General features: G+C 36.4%; 1 protein-coding gene across 2 annotated transcripts in view; it reads left to right on the plus strand.

Moving 5' to 3' along the window:
- The first annotated feature begins 1175 nt into the window (after positions 1-1175).
- The window catches only part of LOC127446292 (sodium-coupled neutral amino acid transporter 3-like), a 46873-nt gene continuing 22366 nt past the window's right edge, over positions 1176-25682 (plus strand). Inside the window, exons 1-7 of one of the 2 annotated variants that reach the window (XM_051707093.1) lie at positions 1176-1431; positions 17172-17316; positions 18013-18033; positions 18155-18236; positions 18645-18760; positions 23415-23488; positions 24709-24801. In XM_051707093.1, the coding sequence (XP_051563053.1) occupies positions 17213-17316; positions 18013-18033; positions 18155-18236; positions 18645-18760; positions 23415-23488; positions 24709-24801 (490 nt within the window). In that variant the 5' untranslated portion in view covers positions 1176-1431; positions 17172-17212. The remainder of the gene's footprint in view (positions 1432-17171; positions 17317-18012; positions 18034-18154; positions 18237-18644; positions 18761-23414; positions 23489-24708; positions 24802-25682) is intronic. The other variant, XM_051707094.1, reaches the window with a different exon arrangement.

Below are 25682 nucleotides of genomic sequence, written 5' to 3' on the forward strand. Positions count from 1 at the left end.
TCAGTGTCTTCTGAACAACACTGGATACGTGGATTTAGCAGACAGCCAATGGTTTCACTGATATTGTGTACATATCCTGCTAAATTCAGACAGTATTCCATGGCGCAAATAGATGGAGTGTTGTCGGACAGCTGCAGTGGCTGAGGTACCCCTACTAACCCCAGACAATTACACACACACACTAATGTACACACACACTTCCAGAACTATATTTAAACCTGATGGAGAAAACGGGACATTGGACATCTGTTGAATGCCAGTAGGTCTTTTAAAACAATGTCCATTATTGTTGAAGGGCTCGTCCCTATCTCTACTGTGCAAATGGACACTCTTTTTACAGCCATACAGATAGAGGACTGACTGTACTGACAGTACTACAGACAAGAGTTCTGTGTCTTCATAGAGGAACATCGGTTGTAGGTAATCTTGGCTAAGAAGACTGGATTAAGGGTCCAAACCAGGACTGTAACCCTGGATTATAAAAATCCAACTGAACCCCCCCCCCAAAAAAAAAACACTGAAACTATATTGTTTAAATTCCCAGAGTGGCATTTTATCCTATTTCCTATTGATTATCATAAAAACAAAAAACAAACAAAAAAATAAAATAATAATAATAATAATAATAAAAAAACATCTTTTATGTGTCATAAAAGATCTACTTTTCCCATTGGATTCTTTATAATTGGTTCCAAGTTGAGACATAAAATAGGAAGTATATGCATTGTTAATTTTATATTGTTTTCTCTATTTTTATACAAGTCAAAAATTTAAAAATTGTAAATTGTAATTAGTATGACATTATTAGGAACATAATAAAAAAAAACAAATATATAATGTATATTTTATTATATATATATATATATATATATATATATATATATATATATATATATATATATATATATATATATATATATATATATATTTAAACGTGTGTGTGTGTGTGTGTGTGTGTGTGTGTGTGTGTGTGTGTGGTGTTTTTATTCGAGTCTGTTTTTTCTTTATTTACCTATTATGATAATGCCTTTATCCAACGAGTAATTAATCCAGATTCCTTTAGTGATATCAGTCATAGGTAAGACATCCCCCTGAATCTCTTGAAGTAGGCGGGGTCACTGGAGGGGTCTCATCTCACATCAGAACACAGGAGCCATTCGACGGGGCCCCAAAGAGGGAGGGACCTAAACAACCCCCCACTACTCAACCTCAAACCTTTACCAGTCCAGTTCATCTCTAAAAGCAGCAGATCGGAACTGTTGTGAGAGGAAAACGCTTTGTCTCTAACGTGATCAACCAAACCACACGAGGAGAAGAACTTAAGGAACATAAAAAATAAGAACATCTGGAAACTTAAAACAAGCTCATCATTCCTTAATTTCATCGCGACAATTATCGGATCGTGTGAGGCACGCGCCGGCTCATTGACTGGTAGGCAATGCATGTTTATCGGTAATTTGTGATCGATTGTTTTGTTTTACGTGACATATACAATTTTTTAGCTTTGAGATGCATATACCATTTTTATAAAATTATAAAAAGAAGAATAAAAGAAAATGCTTGAGTAAAAGTTAATTGATGTGGACAAATTAATTTATGCATTGTGTGGTCGCAAACTAGTGTTTTTAATGGCCTTTGTTATGATCTTAAAGGGTTAACTCGTATAGGCTGCAAAGTAATCTAATCTTCTTTTTTACTTTGTATATATTCTTTTTTTGTTCATCTTTCTATCTTCACTGTGTCAAATTAAAAGTCCAAACGTGCATACATTAAAAAATATATTTTTGCCTATTTTTAAGATTTACGCATTTCAATTCTATTACAAAATTCCATCAAATTGAATTGTAATTTTCAACTAAATTAAATTAATAAAACTTAAAATATTTAGTTATTTTGTTATTTTGTTAAAGATTCAATTTAATGAAATTTTGCTATGAAATTGAAATGCGTAAATCTTAAAGTATTTTTTTTTATTATTTTTTTATTTTTGAGTGTGTTTTGTTATCAGGGAGCACGGAGTAAGACAGCATTAAAAGATTATTTATATGTTTTATGACTGAAAATTGTGAGTTCTGTTCATAAAGTGCTTAAACGTTTTTTATATAAAGCCGCATCAATTGAATCGCCTAAAAATTAATTGCTTTCCATATTTCATATCTCCAGCAATGTTCATATGGATAGGGTTGGGGAGTAACGGAATACATGTACAAATACAAAATATAAGTTACTGTATTCCACTACAGTTACAATTTAAATCATTGGTAATTAGAATACAGTTACATTCAAAAAAGTATTTTGATTACTGAAGAGATTACTTTGCACTTTATTGTCATTTGTTTCATTTAATATTTAGTCCTTTCAGATGGAAAACATTTATACATATAAATGATGCGATCCAAAGTGCATTTGAACAGCGGTGAAACACTTTCTTATGATGTGTTACATTCATACGAGCAGACAGAGAAGTAAGTTTGAAGTAAGTTTGGAGCAGAAGAAATAGAAATAAACCTTGTGTAAATTGTCAGCTTTACACTAAGCTAAAATGCTATTTCTAACCATTTTACATGCACGTTACCAGGCGCGATCATATTGTTTAATCAAGAAATTCACATTGATCATAATTTCTTTTTTTCTAGTAAGATCTTTAATATTAGGGCAAAAATCATATTCTTGATAATAATTTTTTTATTGTTTTCCTGTAAAAATATCTAAAAAATACTTAAAACAAGATCAATTTGATTGATCTTGTTTTAGAAACAACACTGCATAAGATATTTATGTTTTTCAGAGAATGTATTTTTAACATGTGTATTTTGTCTTACTGTACTGGCAGAGTTTTTATAGTCAAAAAAATCTAACAGTGCTGAAGAAGTAATCCAAAGTATTTAGATTACGTTACTGACCTTGAGTAATCTAACGAAAAACATTACAAATTACATTTTACAGCATGTATTCTGTAATCTGTAGTGGAATACATTTCAAAAGTAACCCTCCCATCCCTGTATATGGAACATCACATTTTAACAAAGTATCTATTACCAAGTGCAGCCTATAAATATACCTACCTTTCTGAATACGTCTCAAGTGAAAGACTGACATATAGATAAATGAATTGTTTTATAATTGTTTTACTGTTTAAATTTTGCTGAACAGCCATTAAATGCCTATAATGCATTTTAAATACAGATTTGTTGTGGAAGATTGCTTTTAAACCATAGATAGTGTCAATAATCCGCTGGTTCCCACTATTTTTACCGATTATATTCTTACCCCATGATGTGGTCGTCAATGTCAACGAGTGTTAAAATGTCTTTGTTTTTTTGGTGGAAATATTCAACAGCTTTTTTTGTAGCCAAGACCTTGAGATAAAAAATGACTTGAGTATCTAAATACTCCTCAATGTAAGAGTTTTATCAATCTTAAAAGTCATAGATTTACCTTTGTTATTTAATTACTCCGCTCCCATGTTGTCATAACATACAAGGGTACACTATTGTATATATAGCAGCATATTGTAAATCTGTATTATTATACTATATAATGCAATGTAATATCATCTATATAACTTACTCTTGTTACCCTTAAAATGTATTTTTTATTTTTTATATTGCGGCAGTGTCATGATACTAAATAATTACCATATACATATACCATGCTTCAAGGAAGAAGAATATTGAAGAAGTTATAAAGAAGAAGGTGTGCTTATTGATAATTTAAGAATGCCTCATTCAACCAGAGATTGTCTTTTAAAGGAAATACTGTCAATTTACATGAACACAGCTTTGGATCTGGACCTTTTGAAGACATTTCAAAGTAGTAAAGTGTATTTTTTTTTCTTGGCTGGCATTTGAATTCCCCATTTTTTTGACAGTAATGTTGTGCCAGATGGGCTTTAAGGATGTCTGTTCAAAATCTCTGTTTTTTGGGACCTTATATTCATCAGTCAGAGAATGAGGGATCAAAGTTCAGGGAGAAAGTGGGAAATCACCCCCCAGGTTGTTTGTCAAAGGGGTTGTAATCATTCTCCAGACATAAAACGTAATAAAAAGAACTGGAAGGCTTTGGAAATGTCCTCACAATAGTTGGATAATTGTGTAACTCAACAAAACGGGGAAAAGAATGTTATTCATTGTTTTATTTAAATGGTCTACACTTATATAGCACCTTTATAAACTTAGCGGTTCCAAAGTGCTTTACACTGTGTCTTATTCACCCATTCACACACACACACACCCCAATGACCTGCCATTGGGAGCAACTTGGGGTTCAGTGTCTTACCCAAGAACACTCTGGCATGTGGAGTCATGTGGGCTGGGAATCAAACCACTAACCCTGCAATTAGTGGACAACCTGCTCTACCACCTGAGCCACAGCCGCCCCAATGGGGCTTGTATGACTCACTTTGAACATAAATGTACTGTGACGAATCAATCAATAATTCACTTGTTAGTCAATATCTCAAGAGGCAGGTCAGTGTGTTGAGGCAAACATCCGTTTTCTGTGAATTTCACCATTGGGTATCTAGGTGAACCGATGGACCTGTACAACCAATGAACATGATCAAACAAGAATCTCCCAGAATTTTTGAGAGACAAACGCGTGACATCAGGTAAATGTGCGTGTCCAGCAGTAACTGTTCCTCAAACTTTGTCCCGGATGTAAACATATGGATGCAACTGAGGTCAGAGTTGGTGGGTTAGTGGTGACAGATAAGAGGTCGCTGACCTCAAGTCCAAGGCCAAAGATGAGCTCATGGGTTTGTAGGGCGGCAGTCATGTCCGTTTTAAAGGAGGAAAGTTCTATTTCTCTACACCATTCAGGGATGACAACAGGTCCAATCCTGTCTGATTTCATTTAAGTTGCTATTATCCTCTTTACACTTTGACATTGTCATGTTTTTATTTATGCTTTTTGGTCACATGACAGGTCACCTGCATAATTCGTTGGTTTAATTTTATCATCTTGTCATACTAGTGGTATAGCTCTTGTCAGATGTCACTGTAGTCTCCCTTTAGCCAGAAACATTCACAACCCATTTTACTTGCGTAATCTACCGTTTTTCCAAGTGAAACATGATATTCAATGAGAAAAAATTACTTGAATTTATGTATAAGGAATTGATTGGATGGTGGAACGTGGGTGTTCCCATGGTGTCTGGAGGGGACAGGTTGAAAAACAAGAGGGCTTGGTGATGTCATTGGAAAAGGAAAGTAGTTTCAAAGGCAGAGCAAGTTATTATTTTGTAATGAAAGATTACGAAGACAGTAGGGGTGTGACAATTCGCTCTGACAATGATTCGATTACGATTCTTTACCTAACGATTATGATGCATTGTGAAATCTGAAATCTGGTCATGATTCGATATGATTATATTGGAACGATTCATAATAATTTTTTTTAAAAATGCCTATTTTTTTATTTTTTATTTTTGTTTACTGAACATTCGTAATTTAGACAGCACAGACATGAGCACTAGCGTCACAGATGCATTTAGAACCAAGGAGGTTTGGCTTATATGTTTGGCTGCATATAAAAAAAAATGCATTATAGATATTATGTATATGTTATATTCACATAATATATTCCACATAATGTGGTTCATATAGATATGTTACATGCATAATAGATATCCAATAGTAATAAAGAAACATAATGTCTGATGCAACATAATGAAATGCACACACACAAACAGACGGTAAACTGTTAAATAAGCGTAATAGATCTGCATATCATGTACCATTAAGATATTGCACCAATAATAAAAGATCAAATGTCATGTGCAGGCACATGAGATCTATGTTTAAATCGAGCAGGGTCATCGATTAAAAAACTGTCTATAAGTAGAGTGTAAAGGCGTTTGTGGTATGTGGTAACCAAATTCCTTATTCTTTTTGGGACAGGCACAGAGGCATGAGGCGGCTAAATGTAGGTGCTTCAACTTGTCAAGCTCGTTTACATGAATCCAATCGCATTTTCATGCAGGACTGTTTGCACCACACACTGCCAAAGATAAAATGCGTTATATTTTCGTGGCTGCCGTGTGTCATTGACAAATCACAGGTGACTGTAATCTACTGGTTCCTTTCAGAACAGTGTGAAATTACTCCCTATTCCCTGTAGCATTCACTAATAACTATAAAGAGAATGAATGATCAAATGAGTGTTTTTGTTCACAGCCAATGCTGCCCACCTATCACATTTATTTAAGCTAGGTTCTATTCATGTTGTAATTGTTTTATGGAGATATAACACATTTTATGCAGATACAAAAACAATATTAGGCTAACATAATATATCGTAATCGGGGAAGAAGGAAACAACAATGAACTTACTTTTGTCAAATGGATACAAACAGATCTGAATAAAGACAGAAAGCTGAACTCGGCAGCATCCATCTATCCATCCATCCATTTTATCTTATGTAGGTTCGTGGGTGAACTCGGCAGCATAAACATTTCAAAGTGCCCTTTCTTTCCCTTCAATCTGGCATGCTCTGCTCCGTGTCTGTTCCAAGAAGGTTTGTGTAATATGAGATGGTCACATTGGGTATTAATATAGTTATGATAACCCATTCTTAAAAACCCTAATCGATGCATCGAAATTTCTTTGAAAGACTGATGCACCGTGATGCATCGATGAACGTTCACACCCTTAGAGGACAGTTAATAGGGTCCATTTTGATTTCATGTTGACTTTATTGTAGACTTTTTGAACTCATTAAATGGAATAAATGTGTGGAACAGTATTAAAATCAAAATAACCTAATTAATAACACAGTTTTTAAGATATCTTCACTTTAGCTGTTTGCAAAACTATCGAAATACAGATAGTATGTTGCAGACCTTTATCAGTAAAACAAACCTCTGGCAGTCTTTACACAGGCCAAGTCCCTCTAACCTCAAAGGGGTCAGATCAGTCCTGACAAAAGTGTGCTGTCAAACACCCCTTACCCACCTGCCTTTACCCCAAAAATACCATGTTTTTGGACAATGTACTATAGTAAATATATATATATATATATATATATATATATATATATATATATATATATATATATAATTTAAATATACCATGGCAATGCAATGGTATTCTTTAAAATACCTCAGAATACCATGTAAATACCAGTTTAGTTCAACAGGCTAAAAAGAACATAATACTTGTCCTGTGAGGGTACTTTTTTGTAAGGGCATTCAGTTACCTAATATATACACTGGCGGCCAAATGTTTAGAATAATGTACAGATTTAGCTGTTTTGGAAGGAAATTGGTTCTTTAATTCACCAAAGTGGCATTTGACTGATCACAAAGTATAGCCAGGACATTACTGATGTAACAAAAAAGCACCATCACTATTTGAAAAAAGTCGTTTTTGATCAAATCTAGACAGCCATCACTCCAACACCTTATCCTTGAGTAATCATGCTAAATTGATCATTTGGTACTAGAAAATCACTTTCCATTATATCAAACACAGTTGAAAGCTATTTGGTTCGTTAAATGAAGCTTAACATTGTCTTTGTGTTTGTTTTTGAGTTGCCACAGTATGCAATAGACTGGCATGTCTTGAGGTCAATATTAGGCCAAAAATGGCTAAAAGAAACAGCTTTCTCTAGAAACTCATCAGTCAATCATTGTTTTGAGGAATGAAGGCTATACAATGCTTGAAATTTCCAAAAAACTGAAGATTTCATACAAAGGTGTACACTACAGTCTTCAAAGATAAAGGACAACTGACTCTAACAAGGACAGAAAGAGATGTGGAAGGTCAGATGTACAACTAAACAAGAGGATAAGTACATCAGCGTCTCTAGTTTGTGAAATAGACGCCTCACATGTCCTCAGCTGACAGCTTCATTGAATTCTACCCGCTCAACACCAGTTTCATGTACAACAGTAAAGAGAAGACTCAGGGGTGCAGACCTTATGGGAAGAGTTGCAAAGAGAAAGCCACTTTTGAAACAGAAAATCAAAAAGAAAAGGTTAGAGTGGGCAAAGAAACACAGACATTGGACAACAGATAATTGAAAAAGAGTGTTATGGATCTTAACCCCATTGAGCTTTTGTGGGATCAGCTAGACTGTAAGGTGCGTGAGAAGTGCCCAACAAGCCACATCTATGGCAAGTGCTACAGGAAGTGTGGGGTGAAATGTCCCCTGAGTATCTGGACAAACTAACAGCTAGAATGCCAAGGATCTGCAAAGCTGTCATTGCTGCACATGGAGGATTTTTTGATGAGAACTCTTTGAAGTAGTTTAAAATGTTCTGAACATTTTTTTCAAATTGTAATAATAATTTTTCACATTATTAATGTCCTGACTATACTTTGTGATCAGTTGAATGCCACTTTGGTGAATAAAAGTACCAATTTCTTTCCATAAGTGCAAAACCTGTACATTATTCAAACTTTTGGCCGCCAGTGTATGTCAAAGTACCATGGTAATACCATCTGAAACCATCACTGTACCATGGTTCCATGACAGCACTCATTTGTAAGGGTCATATATCTATAAGGTATTCTTTTGAACGGAGTCCAATTAACAAGTACCCTGTGTACCTTACTAGCCAGGATTTGCTTGAGGATCTCTTGTGAAAGTGTCAAACCTCTGTTTACCCACACAAGCCTCTTAATTAATGTAAAATGGTGGGCAGGTGGCCTCTTGCCAATCGAATAGACGCTTGGCGTATTTCGTCTCACTCAAAAAGGCCAAAAGAATCTGCTTGTACAAATGTGCTACACTGAAAAGCTGTAGTTTGCTGTAAATTGCCTTTATCATTATGTTTTAGTTCGGACGAGGGCTCTGCTTTTTTTTTATTTGTTGGTGTCTTTACAGTCAATGTAAAATGCCATTCACAACCCATTTTACTTCCGAAATGTGACATATTTCAGAGTGAAACAGGATATTTAATGAGAAAAATGGAGGACAGGCTGCTTGGGTCATAAAAAGTAAGTGTAATATATTCCTGAATGGTGTCAGACCTGAATGCGAGATTACTAAAATAATCCCTAAATAGCTATTTGGCTATTGATTAACATTTTCCAATAGGCTATGCAGTCTTGGTGACTTCAGCAGAAAACTAAAGTTGTTTCAGAGGCAGAGCATGATATTACATTTTAATAAAGGAATAATAACTTGCACTGATGAATCATGCACAATAAGACCAGGAAGAAAGTTTAAGCAATGTTGAGTTTTAGTTGAAAGTGGTATAAAAGGCAGCACGGTGGCTCAGTGGTTAGCACTGTCGCCTCACATCATGAAGGTCCCAGATTCGAGTCCCAGCCCAACTGGGCCTTTCTGTGTAGAGTTTGCATGTTCTTCACGTGTTTGTGTGGGTTTCCTCCGAGTGCTACCCACAAGTCCAAAAACATGCAAGTTAAGTGAATTGGAGACTCTAAATTGCCCCGTAGGTGTGAGTGAGAGTCCCCCAGCCACTGAAGGTTGCGTCAGGAAGGGCATCTGGCATAAAACCTGTGCCAAGTCAAATATGTGGATCACGGATGGTCCGCTGTGGTGACCCCTAACAGGAGCAGCTGAAAGAAAAAATTGAAAGTGTTATCAAAATCAACCATCTTTGAATGCTGATTTACTTTAGTTTTATAAATCAAGTTCCAAGCATAAGTTTGGGAGAAGCTTGTTCATTTAGGTCTGCCAGTCTTATTCCAAGGATATATAAGCGGCTGCTTGCCTCGCACCGGTGACGATTCTTCTGGCATTGCTCCACCTCCAAATCTCCACCTTTATATTTCATAATGCCTATACCAATTACAGTTGTGCTCAAAAGTTTGCATACCCTTGGAGAATTGGTAATATATGTACCATTTTTTTAAAGAAAACATGAGTGAGCAGGCAAAACACATTTCTTTTATTTCTTATGGGATTCATATTCAACTGTAGGTTATAACAGAATGGCACAATCATAAAACAAAACATGGCAACAAAGAAAAAAAATGAAATGACCCCTGTTCAAAAGTCTGCATACCCTTAGTTCTTAATACTGTGTATTGCCCCCTTTAGCATCAATGACAGCGTGCAGTCTTTCGTAATAATTGTCTATGAGGCCCCAAATTCTTGCAGGTTGTATAGCTGCCCATTCGTCTTGGCAAAATACCTCCAAGTCATGCAAAGTCTTTGGTCGTCTTGCATGAACCGCATGTTTGAGATCTCCCCAGAGTGTCTCGATGATATTAAGGTCAGGAGACTGTGATGGCCACTCCAGAACCTTCACCTTTTTCTGCTGTAACCACTGGAGGGTCAACTTGGCCTTGTGCTTAGGGTCATTGTCGTGCTGGAAAGTCCAAGAGCGTCCCATGCGCAGCTTGCATGCAGAAGAATGCAAATTGTCTGCCAGTATTTTCTGATAACATGCTGCATTCATCTTGCCATCAATTTTCACAAGATTTTCCGTGCCTTTAGAGCACACACACCCCCAAAACATCAGTGAGCCACCACCATGCTTCACAGTGGGGATGGTATTCTTTTCACTATAGGCCTTGTTGACCCCTCTCCAAACATAGCGCTTATGGTTGTGACCATAAAGCTCTATTTTGGTCTCGTCCCTCCAAATTACAGTGTGCCAGAAGCTGTGAGGCGTGACAAGGTGTTGTCGGGCATATTGTAACCGGGCTTTTTTGTGGCATTGGCGCAGTAAAGGCTTCTTTCTGGCAACTCGACCATGCAGCTTATTTTTGTTAAAGTATCGTCGTATTGTGCTCCTTGAAACAACCACACCGTCTTTTTCCAGAGCAGCCTGTATTTCTCCTGAGGTTACCTGTGGGTTTTTCTTTGTATCCCGAACAATTCTTCTGGCAGTTGTGGCTGAAATCTTTCTTGGTCTACCTGACCGTGGCTTGGTATCAAGAGATCCCTGAATTATCCACTTCTTAATAAGTGATTGAACAGTACTGACTGGCATTTTCAATGCTTTGGATATCTTTTTATATCCTTTTCCATCTTTATAAAGTTCCATTACCTTGTTACGCAGGTCTTTTGACAGTTCTTTTCTGTTCCCCATGGCTCAGTATCTAGCCTGCTTAGTGCATCCACGTGAGAGGTAACAAACTCATTGACTATTTATACACAGACACTAATTGCAATTTAAAAAGCCACAGGTGTGGGAAATTAACCTTTAATTGCCATTTAAACCTGTGTGTGTCACCTTGTGTGTCTGTAACATGGCCAAACATTCAAGGGTATGTAAACTTTTGATCAGGGCCATTTGAGTGATTTCTGTTATCATTATGATTTAAAAAGGAGCCAAACAACTATGTGATAATAAATGGCTTCATATGATCACTATCCTTAAATAAAAGACAATGCCAAAATTTCACAATTTCTGCCAGCGTATGCAAACTTTTGAGCACAACTGTATTATTTCAAAATTGTCTTTCTATTTCTTGCTTTAGTCAGATAGTCCGGGGGGACGTTTTGGTAGATCTGAGAGGAGTGTTGAATTAGCAGTCAGGGATTCAAAAACATTTTTTTTTCAATTCAACTTTGTGTATTATAAACTCCCTTGTATAAACATGATTTTACTTGACATTATCCACAAGTCTTTTTAATGATTTCCTATACTCTTCACAACGAGCCTTGAAAGCTTCAGTTTAACCAGTTAAGCATTTTAAGTGGTTTAAGCCTGTTATCTACTTTTTGCATGCATGTTCACACAACACACACCAGGTTACATACCAGCTGTCAATCATCTGTGGGAACAAGATGTGGGAGTTTTTGTGGTCAGTCTAGGTCAGAGGAACATTTACATGTACATTTAAGCATTTTGCAAAATTAAAGATATTAATTGCAGTCATCTTAAATTGAGTTAAAATAATGTGAAATAGTGGTTTTAACATCAGTCAGTTTATGAAGCAAAAGCCTTTGCTTTTTAAGTGCTAATTAAACGTTAATGAGCTACAGAAAGGATTTTCGTCACAGTCAGAAACATTATAGGTGGACGTTTTATATATTGGGAACTGATTGGATTGTGAAAAGCAGGCGTTACATATCAGAATTGCAGGGTCATTAAAGGGATTGAAAATAAGAGGGAGTTGGGATGTCAGCCAAAAAGTAAGTTTCAGAGGCAGAGCGTTAGATCATTTTGATGAAAGATTACAAAAAAATTTCTTTGGAATAATGTGCACTGATGAATCGCAAATAGTAAGACTTAATGCGTATTAAGAAAGTAAATAGGGTCAGTTTTGATTTCATGTAAACTTAAAAAGGTGCATTAGGTAGCTTTTTGTTTGTTTCGATGGCTGAAACTGCAGTGATCTTGAACTTTATACTGATGCCTACTGGCATGGATGCAGCATCCAACGAAAGCAAAAGTTCTCAGTTACCACTGTCAGTGTGGGAATACACTACTCTCAAGTGTATTTGTCACTCATACTTAATTTCATCTGATAATAGGGTGGTTACTAGATAAAGTGAGAAATATTCAGCTGGTCATGTGACAGCCACCATGAGGGAATCTCAATAATACAAGGATTTTGCAAAGTAAACATTTCTGGTCCTGTAACTCTTTTTACAATATACTTCCCCCCTTGTAGTGCTTGGCTTGAAGAAAGCCCCTCTGGGAAAAATCTCGATGTTGATAAAGCCACATTCAGCCCTCAAATGGTCCAGAGTTTCAGTTGAGTCATATTTATACTGCTGTTGACAAGGGAACATCAAACATGTTATGTTTGACACGTGTGAGCGCCAGCCATACCACACTAGCTGGCATGCATTTTTTGGGCAGAGAGCATGCCAACCAATCAGCGTGTAGTTTGTGTTCCATCTGCAATTGGCATCAGAGCTGAGATGGTTTGAAGCAACATGGAACAAACTGGCCAGGACAACCTCTACAGTGTAAATAAAGATCCAGACCAATAACATTTCTACTGATGTGGGTAAAAGCATTTGACCAGAAGAAAAAGTAATAATAAGTCCTCCTTGACTCTAGAACCCTCAATAAAATAGATTCAGAGAGTCACTTTACAACCTCATTGACTTTTGACTCATTGTTGTGCATGAGATTGTTTTGAGTGAATATTTTTTTTTTTAAGGGGAACCATTAAAAACAGGACCATAGTTTGGCCAGTGTTGTGAGGTGTTGGTCAGGGTGACGTCAGTATTATTGGCTCTTTTGCCGTACAGACATTTTTATGATAATTCAGTAAATTGTTGAATGGATATCAAGGTCAGTGCATTGTGTGAAACAGCTGTGGCGGAGGACAAAATGGATGAGAGATGTTTTTAATACTTTAGTTATCATGATTCGGTCATCTCGTGAAGTAGCCACCTTGTATTTCTTCTCATTTGCATTAAGTTAAACTATACTCAGCTTTGTCGCTTATGTCGCCTAGAATTGGCTCAAATCACCAACCGTCTTTGAATATGAATGATTTCCAGTTAAGGTTATTATAGTTTTTGACTTTTCATGTAGCTTTTATTTAGATATTTTTCAGTAGTTTTCACTAAGATTGTTTTAGTTTAGTTATAGTTTTTTGTCCCACATTATATTACTGTAGGTGTCTTCAACTACTATGCACTAACATTAAAATACATACAATACAATATATTTATTATGTAACTTCATGTTGTTCAGCAAAATTCTCACAAGATTCACATCTGCTGCTACTGAGGTTGAGGTACGGGTAGGGTTAGGGGTAAGGTTAACAGTTTAATTTCAGATGTAATTAAATGCAGGTAATTTAAATCTAAGTATAATGCAACAACATGTATGTACATAATATGTACTTTGTGTCAAATGTTGAAGTACATAGTAGTTAAAGATACCTACTATAAAGTGGGTCCTAGTTTTTTGATGGTTTCCTAGTTTTAGTTTAGTTAGTATGTTAGGCTGCCAAAGCAGAAATGTTAGCTGATATCATTAAAATATGTTTAACAGCGTTACATTTCTCAAGGCCGTCTAGTGTTAACGCTATCATGTGCCATTTTCATGCTTAATGTGCATCAAATACTGAAACTAAAGTTAATTTGTGGTGATTTATTTTGTCATTTTAATTCATTTTGGAATGATGAAAAAAGGATTTTAGTTTAGTTTCCTTTTTTTTCAAACAAGTTTAATTATTTGTTTATTTAACGAATATGATTTCATGTAGATTTCGTTTTAGTTCTCGTTAACAATAAGTACACTGGTTGTGGTTGCATTGCAATGTAATCAACCAAGTGGTATGATTTTAAATTATAGACAGCTTTGTAGACTTGATATTGTGATAAAACTGAGCAGCTGCAATAAAAAGTGATTTTTCTTGTATGTTGCTTTCATAGACTGTAAATGTGTTATATATGTTTTTACAGTATATACAACATATTTCCTATACACTATTATGAACTCTGTTGTAGATGATCACGGGATTTTGTTAGTCAGTGGATAAAAACATGGATCAGCAGTTGGTCACATGCAGTGACTGATTGGTTTCGTGGTAAAGTTTTCATCCCTGGTACAAGGAGTTTCCCGTTCTAATCCCCCATATAATACTTTTTATTTTAATAAACCAAGATTGCATCTGTACATCAGTGGATCTATATATCTGTCTGATGTATATAATAGTCTGGAAACATTTGTTTGTATTTTGCTGTGCGATTTAACTGGACAGGAGCGCGAGCTGCGGAACAATGGAGCGAGAAGTGCGCGCGTCTGTGCACAAGACAACATTGCCGCTGCTGCTCAACGTCACTTATAACAGCTGAAACGAGCATTCATCCTAACATTCAAAATAACACATCGGCACTCATTAAAACACACATGGACAAAATGGATACTTTACATTGTACTATATTGTATTTAATATAGCTTGACTGGATACATAAAATATCCTTCTGATGTGATGCCTAAAATAATGATAAATGTACATTGTCAGTATGTGAAAAATTAATAATATATATGTTCATGTATGGTTTTCAGTTATGTAAAAAGCCACATAATTGTACATATGCATATTACATATATTTAAAAATACTACAAAAATGCACGTTTTCATATGTAACATAATTTTTTTTTTAAATCATGTTCAAAAGTGTATATGCCCTTGTAAATGAACTGTAATTATATATATATATATATATATATATATATATATATATATATATGGCCATTTATTACCTTTTGACAATTAAACATCATTATAGGATTCAAATAGAAATAGTTTGGCCTAATGCTGTGTGCACCAAGCTTTATGAAGGTTTGATTATAGTAACTCACACATTTAACACGTTTCCGTTTGAAAATGCATTGATTTTGCTACATTTAAACCTCTCATCCACTGTAGAATTAAGGGTTTGTGTAGCTCAACTGGTATAGCATGGCTATAGCACTGCCAAGATCATAGGTTCAATTCCCAAGGATCACAAAAACCAATCAAATGTATACGTTGAATTTGCTTTGGATAAAAGCGTCTGCCAAATGTGTTTCAGTGTTTTCCTCCACCGAAAATGTAGCGTTTCGAAAATGCTCTCCATACTTTGGAAAACGATTATGTTAAGTAACAAAAATCTTTTCAAGCAAACATTGATTAGTGTGGATGTGGCCTATGTGAAGTAACTTGCTATTGGTATACATGGTTAGCAGGCTAATTGGTTAGCATGACTGAAAAATGTAAGCTAACTGAAAATACTAACAAAGAGAGAATCATGTGAAATGTGATATTTAACCTAAACAACATCCGTTGAAATGTTTTGATGGTTACGATTTTAGATCAAAACACTTGACGTACATTTCTTATAAGATGATGGATAAAAAAGTCAACAAAAACTTGTGTGTAATGTTTTCAGGTCAAAAATTCTAAACTTGCTTGTTATTTTCACATGCAAATGAGATTTTGATTCGCCACACATGTTGGCCAGATGTTTGCAGCTCTTCGCCGGTAGTGGTGAACCTCCGGCAAACCTTTGGCAACAATGGACAATTTGCCGCAAGTTTGCTGCAAAGCTCATTTGCATGTGAAAATTATCAGTAGCAAATTTGCGGCAAGTTTGTGGCAAATTTGCCATGAACTCTCAATTTTCGTACGGGTGAAGAGGATCAAATTTTGACAGGGGCTACAATTTTGCATGGCTGTTATATATTCAGCGTTTTTAAGCATTTGTGTGACCCTGCAAACACTGACTCAGCAACATCTTACTTAGTTTTGCATTTTAATAGTTCCTTAAACATTATCTTGTAGCTGCATCAGACTCAGTTAAAAATGGACTAGATTTGAAGCATATTTTCCTCAATTATCGAGCCATAAAATTTACACACTTATTCAGGTCTTCACTTTGCTCTCCACTTAATAAAATGAGAGCTTGTGGTTTCCCTTCCAGACAGTTGTGTTTTGGAACAGTCTGTGTTAAATATATCATGACAGCTGGGCGTCTCAATAACCCTACTGTTTCCAGCGCTTAGTGGGCGAAATCATAAAATAAACAATGTTATCAAGCTTCCGTCTTTCCTAAGAATATTAAAACACCCTCAGCTGAGAATGTAGAACATATGTTGGCTTCAAATTACACCCTGGGGTGTTATGTCTCATTGTTGTTATTGTAAACGGATGTCTTAATAGCATGCATAAATGGAAATTAAGTCCCGGGGGAAGGTGGTACAAGGCCAGTCGCTACACTATATTATCCTGGTGAATTTTTAGGTGACATTTGGGTAGGTATGCACTCTGACCTGACTGTAGAGGTTTATAAGTGGGACTTTGAGACTGTGAACAATCAGGCTACATTTGAGTTTGGTTTGAGCTGATTTTCTGAGTATTTTGTGCATTACTAATGGCTAGCAAACAATGAAACAATTTGTGGATCAAAAACCACTTTAAATTCACCGTAAGATTTAATTTACATGAACACCCTTGAGTATGCATTGTTTAATTGACATGTTCCATGGCAATACCAAAGGTTTTTTGGACATGGTAGTACCATGGTGTACTTTGAATTACCTTGGAGTGCCATGTAAATATCATGGTATGTGAATATGGGAATCAGTACAATGGTATATACATCAAAGTACCACGGTGTTACCATGTGATACCATCACTGTGCCATGAGATCGCCATTGGATTTTTTTAGGGCTTTTGTTAGAATGAATACATAGAAATGAACATATGGCACAGTTTGATTGATTTGTATATTTAGTATTCATACTGTATACTTGCATCATTTAAACTATTGTCAAAATGTTTGTATTTTTCAGCAACTCGCACATAGAACTGTGGGAAATCGCCTGCTTCCGTCATGGAACCTGCCAGATCGGAAATGTGTATCCTTCCCAATGGGAAAAGTCACGACCTGGGAGAGGACATGTGCGTGCCAATGAAGACTATGATGGAGGAAGACCAGTAAGCACTTTTGCAACGCACTAGTTAATTTTCCTAATTCCCGTTTTATCTACAAACACTAATGCCACAGTTTATGGCTGTTCGATGGTTACTTGCATGTGTGTATATGTAACAGTTGGCTTTCTTAAGTGTGATGATGACCACGTGCATGGAGAACCAGGCCACTTAAAACCATGGTTCTCAACTGGTTTTGCCTTACAACCCATATTATGCCTTGAACAATACAATACCAAAATCAACCATTGAAATTGATTAATATTACAGTGTACTGCAATAGGCCAACAAAATGCAAAATATAAAAACAGGAAAACATAAGTGAGATATACTAGTCTGACAATGGAACAAATACTGGGCCAAATATTTGATTACTATTAGCCATATTACTAAGTGCTTGATGAATTTGCACTAAAATACTATGGCATCACCAAAAAATAATCCACCTGTGTCCTGTATAAATAATAAACCATTTACGGGTCACAACCCACCTGTTGGCAACCACCAACTTAAAATGTATAATTTACGTTGCGTCTAAGCACACACTTTATTTGTAACCAATGGCTATATCCTAGTAATCTCAGTTACAGTGTGCTTATATATCTTCTGGCATGGTGTGTTGAATTTGTCTAAGTGCATGTTTACCCTCTTTTTTGCTCCTGCTTGATGATGGAACCTCTCACTGTCTCTATCAACACTCAGAAATGGTACTCAAAACAGCAGGTATGTCAATGACAGAAAAGCAATGGATTTACTGATGAAGAAGTTAGAGGTAGTTAGTTAATGCAGCCTGCAAGATCATTTTCAATTGAATTTAAAGTGCACATTTCCTCCTGTCCAACAGATTTGATGATCCTGATTGCACTCTAGCTGAGAACATTGAGTTCCTACCTAACGGCGAGGGCAAGAAGCCCCGTTTCACTGATGTAAGTATGAGCAATATTTGCTGTAAAGTTTCAAGAATCTTCTGGAGCAAAGTAGGAATATCTAAGGTTTTGTGCACACTGCACACAAATCTGATTTGGTTTTTAAGTCCAATCTTTAGGACCGAGCGTTCAGACTAGACAGAGATGCATTTCAAAAATTCTGATTTTAATTTAATTTAAAAGCACATATGAATGGTTTGGATCAAGTTTGTAAACATTGATTTTCATGTGTTTTTATGCTGTACAGATACACTAAAAAACATACTTTTTGTCTGAACAAAGCCTAAATTTATGCAAATAATAGCTCTTAGGATCTAAAAGATATACAGATTTGACTGTGTTATTGTTATTAGTCTTTGCAACCTTTATCTATTGTAGTTTGCTCATGAATCTCATTTCCTCTCTCAGTTCGAGGGGAAGACCTCTTTTGGGATGTCAGTCTTCAATTTGGGCAATGCCATTATGGGCAGTGGGATTTTGGGACTGGCTTATGCCATGGCAAACACTGGCATTCTGCTCTTCTTGTAAGTAAAAAACATTCATTACCCTCTAAATTTTAATTTGTCCTAAAATTATTAATTGTTCCAGTCGATCACAATTGTTATGTTTGTTCTGATACACTTAACATCACAATAACATTTCATAGTCATGCAAATCAACTTGTCACATCCAACCCTCTGTGAATCAGCATTTAATTTGTTCTGAATGTCAAGCAGTTGGCTGTCTGATTGCCATGGTAATTAAAGTTTTGTTTAGCATCTGTTATTTTTCCAGGAATGCATTTGAATAATTGAGTATTTCCTTTTAGAGGCTGTTTATGTTAATGAACACATCATGGGTGTGTCGGTGGGATTTTCAATGTAAGAGAGCCGCCTGTTGGATTCTGTTAAATGGCAACGTTCAACTTTGCTTGGTCTTGTTTTGAAACTTTGGCTCAAAAATATAATATAATATAACTCATTAATTCAGTGTGATTAATTATATAAAAAATAATGCGTTAAACAAATTAACGCAATTAATTGTATCCCTGGACCTTAATGAGGAATATTCCTTCCAGATGAGCCATTCAAGCTTGGAGTACCACCTGTTTTCTCCAGGGGACATTCAGCGAAACTTTATATTATATACAGCGGTTAGCACAGTCGCCTCACAGCAAGAAGATCTCGGGTTTGAGTCCCGGCTCAACTGCATAAACATACTGTTTTTAGGTCGCTGTGTCAAGTTAAACAAAGATTAATACTTAGAAAAAAACGTCTTGAGATCTGTAAGTACGGATTTGTGCACCATCAAGCTGTGTTTTGAACGCAAGAACACATCCTCGTGTTGTGCTGTCTTCTGAAGGGCTGGTTTGTTCCTGTATAAGCTGCACATTGCCTATACAGCTGAAGTTTCGCTTACTGCCCCCTGGAGAAAACAGGTGGTACTGCAAGCGTGAATTGCTCAGGAATATTCCTTATTACGGTTTGGGGAAATTATTAATTGCGTACATTTTTTTAACACATTCTTTTTTATATAGTTAATTGCACTTAACGCGTTAAATCGACAGCCTTAAATATAATATTATATCATTTAAAAGTACTTTGGAGGATGTGTTTAGTAAGGGATCATTAAGATGACTTTTAGAATATTTGTCAAAAGTGCATGTGAAAAATCTTGTACTGATTAAAATTTTTCTGTATGAAGATTTTTTGTTTGTTTGGTGTGTCTGCTTTCTTTCTTTATTAATTGATTCCACCTTGTTCTTGCCAAAAATAAACTGCTTCTGGTGCTGATATGGCATTAAACAATATAAAACAAACAAAAATTTTATAAGAGAACAAAGAGGCCACATAGTGAGTGATACAAGAGAAATGAAACTAGTGCAACTATGTAGAAAATTGGTTACCTGGGACAACGGTAAATTCTACAGTTAAGTGGTCATTATGAAAAAAAGATTTGACTGCCGAATGCTTTACTTGACCAATCAGAATCAAGTACTGAGTATCTAGTAAAAACCTAAATGTAACCACACTTATCTCTACTAAAGCTTTTTCTCGAACATAAAGCGATTGCTTGATCTTGTATTTAAAGCACACTTCAACCATACCTACTATAGTGGCCTTACATATATCTTAGTAGACCTGATGTTAAGCACTACACACGTGCTGACATTCAAGAATGCTGTGTATTGCGAGTAGCGACTTCAATTCCAAAGACTAGAGGAAGATAGACAGCTAGTGCATGTGTCTGTGTGTGCTGTGACATCAGACCACGCTTTTAATATTTAATCCCTCTGAGTCCCCCATACATTTTCCACTAGTTAGCCCAGCCCCTCATGCATATCCACAGCCCCAGAAAGGCCACGACCTGACCTGGCCACGCCTCCTCTGTGCTCCAAACACATCCTTCTTTTAAGAAAACCCCACCCACTTTCCAAATATAGGTGTCATATTTGGTTTCCACTTGGCTCGTCTTGGTTTGATTGGGGGAGGGGAATGAGGAGAAGTCTGGGGCATCTCACGTCAGGTTACAGGGAACTGTATAATACAGCTCAAATTACCTGAGAGTTAAAGACTGCTTCCATCAAAGATAGTCTACTGCAGCTTATTTCCTCAGAAGTCAGTTATATTTCCAGTTATATAACATAATATTCATGAACTTCATGTAATTTATTAGCAGATGTTTCCCTCTATGGTGTGGTAAATGGTTCAGGAGGCTGTTTGACCAACTCCAACTTTCTCTTTAAAAAAAAATAAAATAAAAAATTGGGTTTTGTGAGGCCTAAAAACCAATGCTATGGACATGAATGGTACCTCAAACATGTGGCTTGTTGGGGGAGGTGTGCTATTACTTTTCTATGTGATCTGATTTACGATCTTTGCTAAAATGGGTGAAAAAACCCCCCACAGACATAGACTAAAGAAGGAGAGACTCAAGCTGTTTCTAGAGACCAGAATCTCATGGAGATTTGGAGGTGGGCTCTCTTGGGCCAGTAAGAAACCACCTATCAACCCCCATAACACCATAGCAACCATCCAGACACACTAGCAACCAACAACCACCCAGAACACCATAGCAATTGCAAAAACCTTAGCAACACCATAGTCAAGCCCTGGCAACCACCCATAGCACCCTAGCAACTGCATAGCAACATCTTAAAAAACACTGAGAACACCTCAGCAACAGCATAGCAATGCCCTGGTAACCATTAACAACACCCTAGTAACTGCATAGCAACATGCTGAAAATCCCTCAGAAAACCTTAGCTCTAGCATAGCAACGCCCTGGCAACCACCCACAACATCCTAGCAACTGCATAGCAACATGCTGAAAAATACTCAGAACACCTTAGCAACAGCATACCAATGGCCTGTCAACCACCCACAATAACCTAGAAACTGCATAGCAACATGCTGAAAAACACACAGAACACCTTAGTGACAGCAAAGCAACGCCCTGGCAACCACCCACAACACCCTAGCTACTACATTCTGAGCAAAAAATTAAGAACGCCTTAGCAACAGCATAGCAACACCCTGGTAACCACCAACAACACCCTAGCTGCAACATCCTGAGAAGAAAATTAAGAATGCCTTAGCAACAGCATAGCAACACCCTGGTAACCACCAACAACACCCTAGCAACTGCATAGCAACATGCTGAAAAACACTGAAAGCACCTTAGCAGCAGCATAACAATGGCCTTGCAACCACCCACAACAACCTAGAAACTGCTCAGCAACATGCTGAAAAACACTAAGAACACCTTAGCAACAGCACAGCAACGCCTTGATAACCACCAACAACACCCTAGCAACTGCATAGCAGCATGCTGAAAAACACTGAAAATACCTTAGCAACAGCATACCAACAGCCTGGCAACCATCCATAACAACCTAGAAACTACTTAGCAACATGCTAAAAAAACACTCAGACCACCTTAGTAACAGCATAGCAATGCCCTGGCAACCACCCATAACACCATAGCTACTACATTCTGAGAAAAAACATGAAGAACACCTTAGCAACAGCATAGCCACTCCCTGGTAACCACCAACAACACCCTAGTAACTGCATAGCAACATGCTGAAAAACCCTCAGAACACCTTAGCAACAGAATAGCAATGCCCTGGCAACCACCCACAACACCCTAACTCGCCCTGGCGGCAAGTTTTGAACTGGGAAGCACCTCTGTGCATATTAATCATGAAATATAAAAATCGAGTTCTGTATCAATGAAGTGTTGATATTAAACAATTAACTTAAACAATTACAAATTTTACTTCTGTTGCAAATCTCATAAGGAAGTAATTGAAATTGTTTTGCCTTTCTGACTCAGGCTGTGCAGGAATTCTAGATGAATGTTTATTTACACATAATTTATATATTCATATGATTTTGGTGCTTTACTTGCATGCATTCATTTCCAAAAATGGTGAAATTCAGAGTTTGTTTGCTGGGAATTGGTCAAGTTCCTCTCAAATTGAACTGAAAATAGACAATAACCTTTTGCATAATCTTTTGTAATGGAAGTTCCATTCTTTCCACTGACTGCCTCATATTATAGCACCAAACCATCTTTAAATATCAGTGCTAGTAAACAATGTAGCCAGCAACCAGCCAATACAGAAAAGAAGACATTTGTGTTAACACCTCCTAGACAGAGCACTTAACCATTTATTGGTCAAATGAAAGCATCAGGATACAAATTTAAAGTGCACATTTTGTTTAGACGTGTCAAATATAGCACCCTATTGTGTTCGCTTCCTTCCTCAATAGTCCCTCTGCATGCTGCATTATTGAGCAGCTGATAAAGTCAATAGTCTGTCAGAACACTCATCTCATTTGAATAGTCGTTCCAGAGCTCGTTTCTTGTCCATTGTTAATAACCTGCCATTTATCACATATACCTTCATCCAAATGGACTTGCAAGACACTAAATTCAGGGACAGACCACCACCTGGAGTTAAGCCTAAACCTAAAATGCATGATGATGATACCACAGTATTCTTTGAAGTACCATGGATAGTACCATATAAATACAACAGTACATGATTATGATAATCATTCAGATGGTATTACCATCCGATACCATCACTGTGCCATGTTTTCACCACAGTACTTTATTTTAAAGGTAGCAGGTCTGTCTAGATGGTGTTTCAAAAAGTGATTGTGATGGTTTTGTCTGCTCTTTCTATAGGTTTCTTCTGACGGCTGTCGCTGGTCTTTCATGCTATTCTATTCATCTCCTGCTCAAGTCTTCTGGTGTTGTGGGTAAGCAACACCACATTTTAGATAGATTGATGTGTCGGCCAGGCTGATTAATTGAACAGTATTTATCCATTCAGAGATTATCGGTCTTGGTGACCTTTATTTGAGCATTGTTGTAATGTTCTGTTTTATATCTACGATCAAAAGATTATTAAAATTATTAATCACAATTAGTTTTTATTATAGTGAATGTGTTACCACATTCAGTTCCTTTTAAGGAAAGAAAACTAGTAAAAACTAGTAAATTTGGGAATGCATTTGCACTTGTAGCAGAACGTATGCTTTTTTAATACAAGATTTTCACTCATTTAAAGGAATAGTTATCCCTAAAAATAAAATTGTCTCATCATTTACTCACCCTCATGCCATCCCAGATGTGTATGAATTTCTTTCTTCTGCTGAACACAAACAAAAAAAATTCTCAGATCTCCTGGTCCAAACAATGCAAGTGTATGGGTACCAGAACTTTTAAGTACAAAAAGCACATAAAGGCAGCATAAAAGTAATCCATACAACTCTAGAGGTTCAATCCATATCTTCAGAAGCAATATGATAGGTGTGGGTGAGAAACAGATCAATAATTAAGTCATTTTTAACTATCAATCTCCAATTTCACACAATTCATCTCTTGTTTTGGCGATTCGCATTCTTCATGCATATCGCCACCTACTGGGCAGGGAGGAGAATTTATAGTAAAAATGTACTTAAATATTGATCTGTTTCTCACCCACACCTATTATATCCCTTCTAAAGACTTGAATTTAACCACTAGAGTTGTATGGATTACTGTTATGCTGCTTTTATCAGCTTTTGTTCTGGACACCATTCACTTTGACAGCACTGAAAGGACCAACAGAGCGCAGATATTCTTTTAAAAATCTTTGTTTTTGCTCAGCAGAGGAAACAAAGTTATACATATACCTTTAAGCTTTGTGTCGTAAAATTAGATATATTGGTTTTAAAATATTTAATGTAAAACTACTTATGATGCAGTTCAGGGCGTTTCCAAAAAAATACAAAGCCTTTCTTAAAAGACAAGAGGTCTGTTATTTCCTTTCTGAAGGCATCATTCAGCTGCTATTTTAAGACTTACCAGAGTCCCATGTTAAACTACAGCCATCACCGGCAAAGATAATCATAGCATGAGATAAGGTGTTTTGTGGAAACTTGGCTCCGGTTGTGATATTTGTCTCTCTTCATGTTGTAATGACATTGATTTCCAGGAATCAGAGCATATGAGCAGCTGGGATACAGGGCCTTTGGAATGCCAGGGAAAATGGCAGCTGGAATCGCAATCACTCTACAAAACATTGGAGGTGGGAAAACCTGTAGAGAAAGAGACTTTACAATTGACTAATAGTACCACAGAGACACATTGTTCACAAATGGCTTACTTACAGTTGTCTCATATTATATTAAGCTGGGATAGGAAAAAAGATTTCAACATCCAAATAAAAAATAAAAAAACTAAGAAAAAAATACTGTTATGATATATGATATTCCCAAGGTTTTAACCATATTCCCTTTTTTAACACCAGCTATATTAAATAAGTCATCGGGAACTATCATCTTTTATCAATTAAAAGTAACAAGCAAAATACATTGCATTTATTAATTATTTTAACAGGTCAGCACAAATCTAAATATGTCAAAACTTATAAGTGTCTTCCTACAAAAACAGATTAAAACATATTTCTTTTATTTTGCACATTAACATTCCAAGACAGGGAACATTCCTGCATCTTAAAGGTTTTGTAAGCGATTTTAGCCAATCCGGAACTTCCACGAGACAGAGCCATTGAATTTACACCACCTCTTTCAAAACACTCCAAAGATAGCCGTTCCAGCACTTTACGCTAGGTTTAGGGTTAGCGCCATGGCGATACAATTCGATCCTATGCTTTACTTGCGCTTGGGAGGGGCATAGGCATAATTTAGGATAAACAGGGATCTCGCCCTGGTGTACGATTCCATAAAGAAATCACCTACAGCACTTTGAACAACAACCAAAATGAACGCTAAATATGATAAACAGAAAGCAAAAACAAATGAGTGAAAATACTGTATGATGACACTAAAAAGACAAAATAATACATATTTCGACATATAGAAACATAAAGCTTCCATCTTTATATTCCTTTTGTGCGTCATTAACATAAGAAATATTTTGCAGAAAATCCTGTTGTTTGCAATTAAT

Source organism: Myxocyprinus asiaticus, chromosome 9, assembly GCF_019703515.2.
Source record: "Myxocyprinus asiaticus isolate MX2 ecotype Aquarium Trade chromosome 9, UBuf_Myxa_2, whole genome shotgun sequence".
In the NCBI taxonomy this organism is placed as follows: Eukaryota; Metazoa; Chordata; class Actinopteri; order Cypriniformes; family Catostomidae; genus Myxocyprinus; species Myxocyprinus asiaticus.